We start from the raw sequence: 15,947 nt of genomic DNA on the forward strand, positions 1-15,947 counted from the left end.
TCAAGACCAAAACACTTCACTATTCAATCAAAATGAGCTCATCCCGACTAGGCTTGTTGCTCTTACAAAGACACAATAACTAGCCACAAAGGCTCAACCTCAATCATCAACACACACTCAAAAATGGCGACACAGTTCCAGCAGCCTCGTAAGTATGTGGAGGCATCAGAGGTCAAATGACCTTCCTAGAATTCGTAGATCCCGACTCTCATCGACCCGAATGGAGAGCATGAATGAAGGCAGCTTGCTATCTCCCCTTCCTACGTAGACTACTACATGCAATGACGCCATGTCAATAGCATACCATGTCTATGCCAGATCTAACCACACCTCCTACCCTAACTAAGTGGATCACCTCATGAGGATGATCACATACTAACTCCAACATAGGACACTCCATGGAATCCACCCTCGTGTCAGTATCAACAGCCACACACCTGGAAGACTCCAAGCACTCGATGCTATCCACCTTCACAAAGGTTTCTGACTCCCATCGGCCCACATCTCAACGTCAAACATCTTCACTATGGCTTCTAGGTGGGCATATCTGACCTCAGCAACACACGGAGATGTCACCAAGAACAGTTCTTCAATTACCACATTAGCTTGGGCTTTTGTGTTACCCTCTGAATCTGAGTCAGACTCCTTGTTTATCTGATCCGCCGCCTTCTTTCTGCAATCCTTCGCAAAATGGCCTGGCGTGTCATAAGACAAGCAGCACTTCTTCTGCTTCTTCTTGGAAGAGTCATCCTTCTTGGACTTGCCACTGTTAGGCTTGCCCTTCCCTTTGCCAACAACGCCAAAAGTTATGTTCTGATGTTTATTGGAGACAAGCTCCCTTCAAACCACGCCTATGCTCTCCGACAGGGGTATAGGCCTGCACCTAGCTGCAAGAACTCCTTCAGTGTAGTGATCACTAAAACTCACACTGCTCTTCACTCCTCCAAGGTGATAGCAAGAGCCCCCCATGTATATACATATAAAGGCTGGATGCCTCCAAAATAACCGACTAGATTAGGCTTATGCTGACTTTGTGACAGACTGGCTGACTAGTATGCCACCGGACCTGATCAAGGGATGTTCCTACAGTCTTCCACTGGCTGACGCCAGCAGATCATGCAAGCTGACTGCACACTGTCCTTTTGCTGACGCAGCAACAGGGCCTTTGCAGATCCGTCTGTCCAGGGTCTTTGCCAGCCTTTGATGCTGACCAGGGTGCCCCTTGAGGCTCCTGTCGCAGCCAATCTGGTGCCCACATGGCAGCCCTAATGCTACCCTCTCTGCCCCACCTTATACAGTAAGTCATACTCCCCCATGTGCTCCTCATATGGGTGCTCATAAATGGGGACGTGACACTATTATTCCAACAAGCATAAGAATTGGTGTTGTCGCAAGGGAGCATGCATTCAACGTGCATCCATGTGCACTCACAGGAGAAGGGAATAGATCCAAACCAAAATGTAAGGTTAACTTTGAATGGCGTAGTGTGCATGACCTGAGTTCTAATAGAAGAAATTCAAATAAGGCTTCGAATAGCAGTATACCCATGTAAATTATTTACACGAACTGACCGTCAGAGCTAAGTCCACCTCGTCCAGTCGCTGTAGTTCATTCAGGGCTGCAAGAAGATCGATCTTCAGTAAACGAGCCACCTTTGTGTCCACAAGTTCGTCAATTTTCATGAAATTGCCCTTAGCTCGTTTCAACTCCCGCACCACTAGCAAAGCCTCTTTGCTACCTCTCCTCCCTTTCCAAAGAGGCCCACGAGGAAGAGTATGCCATTTCGATTGATCCGGTTGAGCTTCATGGGCCTGATGCGCAGTCTTATTTGTCTCAGTCCCTGACATTTCATACAATTTGTATCAAGCAACCTCCGCATATGTGTAATACCATGTAGCATGTGTAGAGCACAAAACCACCCAAGTATTGTCCAGCTGGCGAATTTCCCGTTTGAGTCGACAGATATAGCGAAAGGAGGGGAATACCTTGCTCCTCCGGGTCCTTGTGCGTCAGATAAGCACGGATCGGCCCTGGACGTGCTTGCTTCAGCAATCTCACGCCATGAACAAGCCTACAAAGCATTCCTGTGGAAGCAAAGCTTAGAGAATGAGGCCATGCAGCGATCCCTTTTGTTTTCACAAAACGAGTAACCTTGACCGGGTAATCATCTATTGCGTTTAGTAAAATTTAAACGCAAAATTTAAGGTTTCATTTATAAATTTTAAATTTTGAGGAAGTTTATCAAAATTTGTGAAAAGCATTTACATATGAACCTAGTAAAATTTAAGGTTTCATTTTTAAATTTTGAACTTTGAGGAAGTTTATGAAAATTTGTGAAAAGCATATACATATGAACCAACACCCTCCCACATACTTTCACAAAACACTAAATCTTAAAATATAAATAAATATCTTATAAAATCTCTCTCTCTCCTCCTCCTCATGCGACTACTCCCTCATCCCCTCTCGTTGTTCTCTTCTCGTGGCTACTCCCTCACCCCCTCTCTTCGTGCTAGCTTCCTCAACCCCTCACCTCCTCATTTGGCTACTCCCTCAACCCCCCTCTTCATGCCAGCTCCCTCAACCCCTCACCTCCTCATGTGGCTGCTCTTTGTCCCCTTTTGTCACTCTACCTTACCATCCCCTCTCCTTCTAGGCTGGCCCCCCTCACCTTTGCTCCACCTTTCCCTACCCTACCCTGTCCATGTAGCACGACGACTGCTCCCCTCAATCCCTCACCTTTGCTCACCTATTTATTATTACCTCTAGCCGATTATTACCTCGAGTTGTCACGATAAGGCAATCAAGCCTTTACAATGTTGATTTGATTGTGCATTGGTAGAGCATTTAGATCCATACCAATGCAATGCATTCCTTTGCTTTAAGAACGTCCATTTTGCATTAGGCGATCAAGCCTTTACAATGTTGATTTGATTGTGCATTGGTAGAACATTTAGAGACAAGAGAGGTTGTTGATTTTTCCATGGAACCATTTCTTGAGCCAAATACAATTCCCATAGTATGTCATGGTCCCATGGGATCTAAAACATGTGTCAAGCTAGGGTCATTTCCTTACGAAGAAACAACAAAGCGTTCAAGATCCACCATTAAATTTCTACTCACATGCAACATGCTCCCTTAACACACCAACTTCTCCTCCACACCTACCCATCACTTGAATCATGAACATGAGACGCCATTGTTGGCATTTCGAAGGTTTATGCACTCCCTCATGGGGTGCTTGATTGATCTTAGGTGGCTTCTCTATGTGGTGGACGACAGCCTGTGATTGGTCCATGCGTGAGGTGAGCAACGGCCAATGCATGGACGTTGTAGAAGACACTTGGCATGAATCAAGTGCTTCTCGGTGCATGGCGACCCTTGGTGTTCATGGAAGATCCTTCGAGATTCAAAGGCGGTGAACTGTGGGGAGGTCGATCATTCTACATAATCTTGGGAAGATGCTAGCCTCCGTCTCTTTGTCCAAGCCCTCAAGGATGTATGTGTCTAGCTTGATAGGGTAGTTAGTTAGTCGTTTGAGTCTTTGTATCCTGCCACAAACCTAGTTGGGTTGCACGTTCTTGTCAAGTAATCAGGCACGGTGGAAATGGAGTCTATCAAGAAGGAGAACATGTTTGAGAGCACCGTTGTGAAATTCAATGGCAAAAAATTTTCATCTTGGCAGTTAGCTACCAATTGCTCTTCATGCAGAAAGGATTATGGAGCGTGGTTGCAAGTACCGAGAAGAAACCCAAAGGCAATGGTCATGAATCGAATCAAATATCTGCTTGGGAGAACAAGAATAAGAAGGCTATTGGTCTAATGGGTCATGCACTAGGAGCTAATTACTTCAATCACATCGACACTAGCAAAATTGCAGCTAAAAATTGGATCATCCTAGTGACCTTGTTTCGGGTTCGCATGAAACACTCCAAAGCCATGCTAAAGCACAAACTCTCTTCGCTCCTTGAACCTCCCTCCTCCACCCCCGAAGCTCTAGAATGCATCCCTCCCGCCACATGGTTGCCTCTCCCTCCACTCCCCAAACCTCTCCTTCCCTCATCCTAGCTGCTCCTCTCCCCGAACCTATCGTCCAGAATGCCTCCATTGCCTCCAAACCTCCAGAATGCCTCCACTCCCTCCAAACCTCCAGAATGCCTCCACTCCCTCCAAACCTCCAGAATGCAGCCTCCACCAGACCTCCACGAACCTCCCTTCTCTCATGTACGGGATTAGTAACCTTAAGGAATATAACAGATGAGATATCTTTATAATCAAACTAGTACACTAGCATTCCATCATTAACTTTTTTATTTTTCTTTTTGGGCCTCCCCAGGGGTAGCCTTAGCAACCTTTGGAATTGGGCAAAGCATAAAAAACCTATGTTTGGGTTTCCTCACACCTCCTTAAGCCACGTGTAGTGAATATAGGCCCTTGATTTAGTTTAATATTAGGCCCTTGATCTAGTTTGCTAAGTTTTTCACTAAATTACTAAAAGCATATACGTGTTGATTTGGTTTGCCGAGTTTTTCACTAAAGCACTAAAAGCATATACGTGCTTTTCACAATAAAACTATATAGTGTTGTGATGACAATGATGAGGGGCGCCCCAGGCTATCTGACATCGGAATGGCTATGGGAAGCAGCCATAATAGAACAAGACAAATGTGTACAGTTTTGGGTTGGTACTTCACTCTAAGGGTGATGAGAGGACATGCATGATTTTGTTCAAGTTCCTGCAGATAGTCTTGTGGACGAAGAAGTTGCCACCGAGTTTGATTTTTTCGCTTACATGCACTGCTATGACAAAGAACGTCATCCAGTGTGCTATAACCACTACGTCATTTTCCAAGACAAGGAGCTCTACTATAAGAGGTTTGAAGACGAGCCACAATTCAAGAAATTCCTACGATGGAGGATCCAAGAAATTCTAGGTGTTGGAGAAGGGTATCCAAAAGCTCGACTTCAGTGCTGGCAGTGTGCAGTCCATGGTGCAGATCACGAATATCAAGGGCTCTTTGGGCTTTGTGAAGCATAAAAACATCACCAAAAAGGATTTCATCGTCGTCACAGAACTCGAGCTCATCCACTTCTAGATCTAGCACTGTAAAACGACAATACACTCATGTTGGAATTAAGAGTTTTGAGCCGACTTGATGCGCCTTGACGAACGTCTTGCAGATCCAATTACTGTTACTTAGTGAATGTCCAGCATGACTTAGAGACACAAATCAAGCAGGAAAACAATGTAGGCAAAGGAGCCCTTGCTAGATGTTGAGGCGCCATGTTTGTAGATTGTTTCAATGAATTCATAGTATGAGAACATGAAGACCTTGGCTTGATACGAAACCCAAGCGGCCCTGATAGATGAGGCCACCAGTCCCATTATAGCCCAAGAGAGAGATCGACATATGAGTAGCCTATCTACAAGAAGCAATATAGCATCTTCAGTAGCGCTCAGTATAAACCCACTTGCGATTCGATTCAGTAGGAGGTGACATCTGATCTTGGTCTGAATTTTGTTCTACATGATATCATGAAATCTGATCCGAAGTCCAACAATCACTATCAACTTTATCAGATTGTGATGGTGGTGAATTCATCTGTGGAGCATTAATCATCAATCTCACAAGTCCTACGTATCATGTTTTGATCTAATAAGGCACCTTTGGAATTTCCACTCTTGCAAAAGTCTGAAATCCATTCAAAGAGTTGTGATCTGGTGATCCCATTCCAATAGATTTGCCAATTTTGGATGCCAATCGTGACTTGGTCCGATGATTTAAACCATAATAGGGAATTACAAAAGCAAGGCAATCTGAATCTAGATGCATGTGGGGACTCCCGAATGCGGGGGTCTAGGTCCAAGGTGTCTTTGGCACAAGGAAGTATTAGTAATGTTTAATGATTGAAGAGCAAGGAGACGCTAGAGAAATTTTGTAGTGATACCGGTCACAAGCAATCCCCATCTGGACACACTCTCCGGGGCCATATGAGAGTGCATGGTGCTTTGTTTTGCTGACACATTAGCAGCTGCTTCGACTCTAGACTATCCTTCGTCTCGATTATGTTTGTGCTTCATGACCAACCGAGACTATCCTTCGTCCCAATTATGTTCACTTTGCATTGAGATGGTCACTCCGTGGTTCACGACCAACCGAGACTATCCTTTGTCACAATTATGTTCACTTTGCATTGAGATGGTCACCCCTATGTGGCACTTGGTGATTTCTGAATTAAATAACCCATGTTTTCCAATACCGTTGTGGTCTGCCAAAAGCTTATGTTATGGATCTAAGTCGAGCTGAGAGGTTGATCATTTGGGAGCCTTGATGTTGTAACGTTAGATAATAGACTTCAATTGTATGTATATTCTTAAATAATTCTCTTTGTAGGTATATAGAAGTATTTGTCTTTCCTTTTTGTCGTGTGTTAGATTCTTAGTATCCATTCAATTGCAATCCCTCTGTTAAATATACATTTTAGTATCCATGTGCTTTGCTCCTTTTCTATTTATGGGTGCAAGTTAAGATGGGGATCGTCAGTGAGATGTGGGATTTACAAGCAATATGGAGAGACCATGGACCGGTACTTGGATAACGAGCTAGATGCAGCTAGCAATCACCATCTACTATCATCAATAGATGAGTCATGGTGATTTTACCGACGTTTGACTACGATTACGACTATTGACGTTTAGGTAATATGCTAGTATCTTATCTAGTCGTGAGACTTATTATCGACGTTTATATTCTCAGCTTTTTCAATCTTGACGTCCAGGGAAGGGCCCACTCCATCAGATTATAGCTTTTGGGGGAAGGAAGCGCACCGCCTCCTTGCCCACAATATGAGTGGTTATAATAATTATATATATTATATTCAGATTGCCAAACAGTTCGAGCAAACCTTGAAAACCAAAATCGCCATCTCTTGCACAAACAATCGCAAGAACAGCTCACCAAGCACCCATACAAAAGCCCCAAAGATGACGATTTTCCTGGAAGCACTCTAGTCGTAAGAGCCCGCAGACACGTAAGTGCAATCTAGAAGGAGCATAAGCAAAAAAGGTAGATGGCATGCAAGCTAATGAAAGAGTATGCAAAGGAACATGAAGGAGTGGACCTGACTAGCATCATGCATGCAAAGGAACAAGAGAAAGTGAAGCTGACCTTGGCGATCAGAACACGGTAACACCTGAGAACTAATCGTTTGACAGCAGAGTGCGGGGTCAAGCCATCGAAATATTTAGTGAACCTTCTCACGTTAACAACAAATAAAGTCGAAAGAAACAAATCAATCCCACCTTTTGCATACGCTTCACGTGCTGCTGCTTGGAATGCCTTACAGAGAGAACACTTCGTGTCTTCTAGTTTATTGATTGGTGAGCCCTTCAGTAGCTTTGACTGCTTCAGAGGTTTAACACCGGAGGATAGTAGCAGTGGAGAACTAAAAGCAGATGCGGAAACTCGACATTCCTCCTTGTCGTCAGGGCAAGGCACTGAACAAGGTCGTACAGCTCCGTCTACACATGCACAATGATCACATAGTGCACACTGCCAGTTGTTTCACCCAGATAATGAGAAGCTCTCCTGTATTGTTTGGGAACATAGCCATGCCTCTTTTAATATCCCTTCATAAGTTAAAGCAACATAGTGTTTTCCCAAAAGCATGCTTCACCATCTCTGCAAAAAGGTGCAAGCAGAGACTTGTGAGTCGATTGTAAACGAGAAAAGTAAAACGAATCGAAGCGAATTGAAATAGAGGAGATGAAATGATCAACCCCTATGGAATGTGTTTTCTCGAGTGTCCATTGAGACTGTGGCGAGTTCTCCCCTCTGCCCATCGAGTCAGCACCAACATGGCTTTCGTCCGTCACTTCATGCCCAGTGATACCTCGACCAAGTTCACGTTCAGCCATACCTCCACCAAAAGCAGCACAACAAACCACAATGCATAACACAGTCCCGATCTAGCAAAACACCATTTTATAGCCCACGAACGCCTTGCATGCCGAATCTTCTCCAAATCGACGCTCGAGAAATCCGTCCAAATCGTAGAGGTAATGACTCTAGATGAGATTTGTGTGTGAAAAGAGAACCTATTGCGATCATTCATTGCCACAAGGTATGCATGCTGAATGTTCTCAGTGATAACAAGAGTTGGTCCTCTCGCATTCAACCATTTGCTGTTATGAATCGATTGCAGGTTTGGACCCATTGGAGGCAATTTTGCACTGTTGAGACCATCCTACGTAGGAGCCTTCTGCATAAGAGCCTTTAGTTGCGACTCCCTCACACAAAATCTCCGACCCAATCCTTTACTTGTGACTCCTTTACACAGTTTTCGAGTCAGACAAGGAACCTGCTGCAACTCCATTTTTAGCTTCTTCCTTAGGTTTCTCTTTCGTCTTTGATTAGATCCTTTGAAAACCCATATTTTTATTGAGATTACAAATACACGATAGAACAGATCAGTTTGTGTACATGCCCTATGGCATGTCGATATGGCCCTTGCTCCTAAAGGGGACCCCTCAAGTGCCATATCGTCAATTGCATTTCGCTTGGTTGCACAAGAAAATACAATTTCCTTGATACAAAAATATATAACTCCAAAAACTAGTGCGAAGACTATCATAGATCTCCTATTTTCCAACACGCTGACCTCATCATGGACCTCCTCCTATAATACGTAAAAATAGGTAATAGAGCTATAACTCCAAGAGCCAGCGCGGTGGTCTCTCCAAAACAACCTTGAATTCTGGGCAATGATAGGTCATCAATGCTGAGGCAATGTTCAAAATGATAGATTGTGTCTTATTATTATGCCAAAAACCACCATGGTGGTCTCTCTAAGACAACCTATGATTTGCATGGGAAAAGCTGCGGCAAAAGGCTACGCAATGATAGGTGGTCAAGCTAGAGACTGCGCTATGGCGGTGTTCAAAATGATAGATTGCATCTCATTATTATGCTAAAAACCAATGCGGTGGTCCATCCAAGACAACCTTGAATCTACATGGGTGCAGTGCCCAGTGATAGGTGGCAAAGCTACAGCGGCAGCTTGTGAAGACTCGAGACTGGTAATCACTTGAATGGCTTGATGTTGCTACCTTGAATGCTCCCACCACTCGTGACACCACAGTGTGTGTTCTTCACTCTGATGGCAATGATCGAATGCATGCATCTGCAACCACTTCTTTCTATTGCTCTACAAGGAGTCTTCTGTCTTCTTGTTGTTTCTCCCTTTGCAGATGTCACAAAGTGTCTTCCGTTGCTATTTTGATACTGTGCAAACTCTTTCCTCAAGCCGCACTCTGTTCCTTGTGCCTTGATGTGGATTTTCAGCTTTCCTATCTTGTGGCCTCTGTTTGCTTCTCTTGCATGCCATGGTGAGCTGCATGTTGCCATTGATGCCATGGCCACGATAAGTCTAGAATAGGCTACGTGATGATAAGTGGTCAGGTGGCTCAGGCCAGAGACTAAGTTGTGTGAAGCACTACAGAGATTCATGATGTAGTGTAGAGCTTCTGTGTGTCGAGCTCTGTGGTGTTTAGAATAAATAGATTTCGTCTCATTGTTACGCCATTGTGGCATCATAACATCGGGAAAACTTTTGGCGAGAGTGTGGGTCCATGCAAAATTCAAATATTCACTCAAGAGCACATCGTGTCGCAACCCCAAAATGGCCCAAAAAATTGGCTAAACCCAAGTAAACGTTGATCTAAGTGTCCCATAAATCTATCTCTAGCTTTATATAACCCATGTCTCCTATATCATCGGGATACATAGTAGCATAATCCTCTGATGGCGATGATGATGATTTTAACTATTTTTTGTTTCCTCAAGAGATGACGATTCATGAATCATGATCTCCACCTTCTTCCATAGCATTTGGTGCATCAACTAGGAGTATTGGCAACTTTGTATCCACACCTCTACCTTCAAAAGTTGATTTAATCCACCCTAGAAAGAACTAGATGCCCAAGATCTACAAAAAAACTAGGGCCTTATCGAAATATCTTTCCGCACAACTAAGGCCTAGCCTTACCTGCTCTCCTAGTCTCTACCTAATATGGCATGCATACAATGTAGGGAAACTAGTATTACTTGGGCATGTGATTTGCAAGAAGGGGTTGTACGTGAACTCTACTAAGCTATAAGCTATTGTTGCTATACCTGTTGTCTCTGTGCCCACATGGACTTAGGTAGTATAGAATGTGTGTGTAGAGTAGTGGCAAAGCTCCACTTATACTTGCATAAGGCTAGGAAAATCCTTCTTAGAAATCCAACTTGCATGTTCTACATACGATTCCTACATGCATATTCTACATGCAACTCCTACTTGCAACTCCTACATGCATGTTCTACATACAAGTCCTACATGCAACTCCTACATACAAGTTCTACATGCGAGTTCTACATGCAACTCCGACATACAACTTCTATATACAAGTTCAACTTGTATAATACCCCATAATGGAATGAAGCCCACACTCCTTGAGGCATTGTGTTGAGTTCTACTTTGGTATTCCAAGCAATTGTCTTAAGTGTCCATGCTTCCTTGCACTCTATGTCCAAAAGCATGTCCTAACCTTGCAACTCCTCCTCCCCTCTCCTCTAACCTTGCAACCCATCCTGTCCTCCTTCTCCTCCTTCCTCCTCCTCCCTTCTCGTCCTCCCTTCTCCTCCCTCCTCCTCCCCCCTCCTTCTCTTCCTCGTTTCCCCCATGCTCTTACACCTTCTTCCACTCCCACTCCTATACTCCCCCTAAACCCTTAGTTCCTCAACCCTTAACCTCCATGATCTACGAGGGAGACGAGTTCTCCACCATGTACTCTACCCTAAACCTTGGATCCTCCTTCTAACCTTGGAACCTCTTCTAAACTTTGGAACCTCTTTCTAAACCTTGGAACCTCTCTCTAAACCTTGGAACCTCCTTCTAACCCTTGAACCTCTTCTAAACTCTGGAACCTCTTCTAAACTCTGAAACCTCCTTCTCAACCTTGGAACCTCCTTCTAAAGCTGGAACCTCCCTCTAACCCTTAAACTTCTCCTAAACCCTGCAACCCCCAATGAAGGCGAATGCCTTCATTACCTCAACCATGATGATGCACGTTCCTTTTACACATGGATGCACTATGTTTGCTTACCACAGTTAAGCCTACATCTCTCATCGGAATATGACTCGAGGTCCTAAGTTACACGTATACTACAAATGACAACCCTGATATATCTGTAGGTGATAAAAAGCCTCGAAACCCTGGAGAAACGCTGCATACTGAGAATACCCTGCTCTTCCTGCAGAAGCCATGGGAAAGAGCCAACATTTGGCACTACTATCGGGGAGACTAGCATCTCAAGTAATGAGTAAACATATGCAGGTATGTGTAAAAAACAAACTACTATGAATTTTCATGAACATAACACTCAAGGGAAAGGAGAGAGAAATTTTTTCCAACTCTAGCCAAACATATCAATCCCGGTTACTACCTTAAGAAATTTTATTTATTTCTTAAAAAGAAGCCACTTGGTAAACAATTAGGCTAGGTAGTGGACACGAATGTGTAGAGCTTGCAATTTCGATCATTTCAGCTTCTTACAGAAGAGCGATCCGAGCTAACCATAAAAAGTTACGGCTTGGGAAGAGTTTAGAGTTTAACCCTAAACTTACACCCATTTCCTATAAAAACCCACTCCACCCCCTCACTCTTCTTCTTTTACATCAGTTACTTCGAGCCCATCTCACAGCAATAACCTTGCCATCCACCCACCATCCATTCATCCTCAACAATCCCGTTACATCGAGAAAGACTTGGAGAGCGTTCAGGCAACCATCTCTTCCTCCCTTTGGATTTCCATCAAAGTTTTCCATTCGTCAAGTTTTTTTCCCCCCTCCCCTCCACCACCACCCCCTCCGCCTCCACCCTTCCCCCCTCCACTACCATCCCCTCACCCCCCCCCGCCCCCCCATCTCCACCAACCCCCTTTCCCCCACCCCCCCTCTCTCCACCAACCTCCCCCTTCCATCTCCACCTCATCTCCACCCCCCCCCTCTCCAGCCAACCGCCCCCATCTCCAACCCCTTCCCCTTCCATCTCCACCCCCCCTCCCCTCTCCACCCTTCTCTCTCTCTCTCTCTCTCTCTCTCTCTCTCTCTCTCTCTCTCTACTCCCCTCTCTCTTCTCTTCTCTCTCTCTCTCTTTCCACCCCCCCTTCCTCTTCTCTCTCTCTACCCTCTCTCTATTCTCTTCTCTCTCTCTCTCTCTCTCTCTCTCTCTCTCTTCTACCCCACCCCCTCTCTCTCTCTCTCTTTCTCCCCGCCCCCCCTCACTCTCTCTCTCTCTCTCTTTCTTCCTGCCTCCCCTCCCTCACCCCTTGCTTGCAGTCCTCTCCCTACCCTACTAACTAAGGGCTTTAGAAGCCATGTCTAACTAAAGGGCCTTTAGGCACTTAAAGCTTGATTGGATCTTTTCTAGAGAGGATTTTGGCTATCCTCATCCTTTAAAATTTATCATACCAGCTTTCACGCTTGATATTACAAGCGGAGCTTTACCGCTACTCTACACACACAATGCTCTCATAGTTGTTGTCCTCGACTGCACTTTTGGCCCTTGTTGCCACATGGTTAACAATAATATGTTGCGAAATATATTGCTGTTAATTTCTACTCAACCATGCCACCGGGTTGGACAACAACTAACGTTTGTTCAACCATGTTGGTTCAAGACAATCATGTCACTGGCGATTGAGTTGAACCAGCCTATGGTTGCATCCTATGGTTGCATGATGTTCCAACCACTGGGCTGGTTTAGGACAATCACATTTAGTCTGAGCCTAGTTTAATAAATGAAACAACTAAACTATCCCAAATCTCAATCACAAACAACCACCGAGTTGGTTTAGGCACCACTGACCTGTGTTGTATCTAGCATGTGTATGATGTGCTCCTCAAACACCTTATGTCCTGTTCGCTTCTTATAGATGTCCTTTGTATCTAGAGAAACTCTCATATTTTCGTGCCAAAACATCGTCACTATAGTAATGACTTCTGCACTTAGGTTGTCTCTCCTTTTCTTGCTTTCTATTGAAGCCCACAGACTTCTCAGATTGGTATGATCGTGCATTGCTTCTGTTTTATGTTCAACCGTTGGACCCACGTTTGTCCTTTTGATTGACATCTTCGACATTGTGCACAAGCCGTTTCACACCAACATAGCTAATGTTTCCCTCTTTGCAGCTAGTTGATCTAAGCTGTGCAGCCCTTTCACTTTATGTAGGCCATTTCTTAGGTTAGAGAGCATTGCCTCTTGGGCGTGCATTTCCCAAGGTGTTGGTAGGGTTGTTACTCTATGAACCTTAGGGTGCAAGCTAAAGCTTGTGAAGACTCGAGACTGGTAATCACCTGAATGGCTTGATGTTGCTGCCCCGCGAATGCTCCCACCAATCATGACACCATGGCTCGTGTTCTTCACTCTAATGGCAATGATCGAATGTGTCCATCTGCAACCACTTCTTGATGCTGCTCTACAAGCAGTCTTCTTTGTTCTCATTGTTTCTCCCTTCACAGATGTTGCAAAAGTGTCTTGCATTGTTGATTCGATACCGTGCCAGTGCTTTCCTTGACCCGCACTCTTTTCCTTGTGCCTTGACCTGGCTTTTTGGCTTTCGTATCTTGTAGCCTCTGTCTGCTTCTCTTGCAAGCCATGGTGAACTACATATTGCCATTGATGCCATGAGTCCAGAATATTAGACCTAGAGAAGCTAGTTGTCGAGGCAAGCAAAGAATAGAAGAAAACTTACCCGAAAGAAGACAATGGCAAACCAAAGTCTGTGCAAGGTCACGTCGAGGTGCGTGCCAATTTTGCAGGGCATTCGCAGGGTGGGGGTAAGTTGCAGATACTTAATATTTGAAGATTTGATGGGCAGGAGGTGTGAAAATTTAAAATTTGCGGGAGTAGCAAAATTTTAGCCGTTGGTTTTTCCCTCTCTGACGATACATGTCAGCAAAATTGGATATCCCAAACAAGTGCAATGTGGACTAAAATGCTTCAAAACACAAATCAGCGCCAAAAGGCATGCTATCGGGTTTGATGCTGTGTATTATTAAATGCAATGACCTTTGGCATGCTTATGAGCCATATAGCAAGCAAGTGCATGGAAAAAGAAACAATTCAAAATTGTAAGTAGTGTTGGATTTATTAAAATATCTTTGCACATGCATAGATTGCACTTTTCTAACTTCTTCCATTTTAGGGTGAATCTAGATACCAATACCAACAACTATCAATGTTTTAAGACCACCATGCACTAGTCCCAATAGTTTGGATTCCAAATTTTCAATCCATTTTGGTTTTCAACAAATCAAAAGAAAGTTATGGAGTGTGCCCTCAAATGGGTATGCATCACTTTAACACAACATTGGAGGCCCATTAACCCATGCATAATGATCTCATTTAGGTGTATGGTCTCATTCCAAATCCTTATTCCATAATTTTTTACTCTCATGTTCAATTTGGAATGTGTACTACAACTTGAAGATAAAGTTTTCCAAATTCTGTTGAGCAATGCATAAGTTATGGGTCATGCAAGATACCCATATTATACAGAAAAGTCCCTGAACCCCACCTAAAATGGCTACACCCAAGCAAACAATGACCTTGTAGTGCAAGATAAGTGATCGCTAGTGCAATGGTTGGTTGGACTAGGATACTAACAACCACCAGCACGTGGTGGTTTGCTTCTATTATTACAAGATGAATTGATTTGTGGATGTGTGGATTTGTTATGGGATAGTGCGGTGGTTGTTGGGATATACTAAAAACAAGCATGGGATTCACCGTTTGGGATTTACAAAAACAATTTAATAAAACCAGTAGGGTGGTTGCTTGGGATATACTAAAAAGCATGGGATTTATCATTTGGGATTCACAAAAACAAGTGCGGTGGTTAGTTTGGGATTTACTAAAAGAAGTATAATCTTAAATACATTTTTCATTTTCTAGGATAAGTGGAATATTGTTTCCTTGCAATGAGACTACTTTTTCTACTATCTCAGTCGTCCTCGTCCCACCCCAAGATGTGCTAATGCGTGTCTAAATCCAATTTGAAGACACTCTTTCCTTTCTTTCGTTGTGGCACAGGTTGCATTTGGAACTTAATAGCTCTTACTAGATGAGAGTACACAAATGCTTGTGGACTCTTACGTAGTAGTTCGCAATTGAGGCCTCCCTTGGATGTTTTTTTGTACCAAAAAGCTCTGACTACTATATCCCACTTCTCATAGGTTCTTCCCCAATTATCCTTAAATGCTTCCTCAACATTGTGCTTAGGTTTTGTGCACTACAACAAAAAGTATGGGTCATCTTCCTCATTCTCTCCAGATGCAGTGACAATTGCAAAGTCATTCCCCTTTTCTAGGCAGTTCGTGAGGTCATCGAAACTCTCCCCAAAGTGTGGTGAGTCGTTTGTCTCTCCATTGTTGTCGCTCCATCTGAACGTAGAGGGAAAACTTGAACTCGCTCCCATGTCTTCACAGTTGCAATGTTCTCACAATCGTCATGATCCCCTATGATGCATGCACTGCGAAAACAAAAAACTTTTCTTGTTTTAATCAGTTGGTTGTTTGAAAAGCCCCATATGCTATGCAGACCATGAACTCCTTTAATTTTCTCGCAATCATGCCAGCTTCTCCTTTGCACTTCATCCACTTTCACTTCATGGAACACTCTGCGTATTATAATATTCTTAAGGCTTTGTTTACTGTATGTTGAATGCGTGCCTGTGGAGAGGTTGGCTGTAAGACATGTTACAACATCATGGACATCATTGAGTTTTTCTTGAGGACATCCTAATTGGTGCTTAAACAGAGCTTGCTTAGTAACAGTACCAATTAAAATGGTGCTGCCTCTCAATTTAAATCAACCTGTCGAATCTACTTCGTCTCAAGGT

The 15,947-nt window shown here is 43.8% G+C and overlaps 1 protein-coding gene across 1 annotated transcript in view; it reads right to left on the reverse strand.

Moving 5' to 3' along the window:
• Nucleotides 1-7,918, reverse strand: part of LOC147884445 (uncharacterized) — a 29,532-nt gene extending 21,614 nt beyond the window's left edge. The window contains exons 1-4 of the mRNA XM_087398199.1: nucleotides 7,678-7,918; nucleotides 7,304-7,522; nucleotides 1,986-2,168; nucleotides 1,572-1,840 (exon numbers count right to left, since the gene is read on the reverse strand). Of these exons, the coding sequence (XP_087254325.1) occupies nucleotides 1,572-1,840; nucleotides 1,986-2,168; nucleotides 7,304-7,522; nucleotides 7,678-7,918 (912 nt within the window). The remainder of the gene's footprint in view (nucleotides 1-1,571; nucleotides 1,841-1,985; nucleotides 2,169-7,303; nucleotides 7,523-7,677) is intronic.
• Nucleotides 7,919-15,947: the final 8,029 nt, after the last annotated feature.

Source organism: Dipteris shenzhenensis, chromosome 27 (genome assembly GCF_047967505.1).
Source record: "Dipteris shenzhenensis isolate YYH24624 ecotype China chromosome 27, Dip_SZ_1.0, whole genome shotgun sequence".
Lineage (NCBI taxonomy): Eukaryota > Viridiplantae > Streptophyta > Polypodiopsida > Gleicheniales > Dipteridaceae > Dipteris > Dipteris shenzhenensis.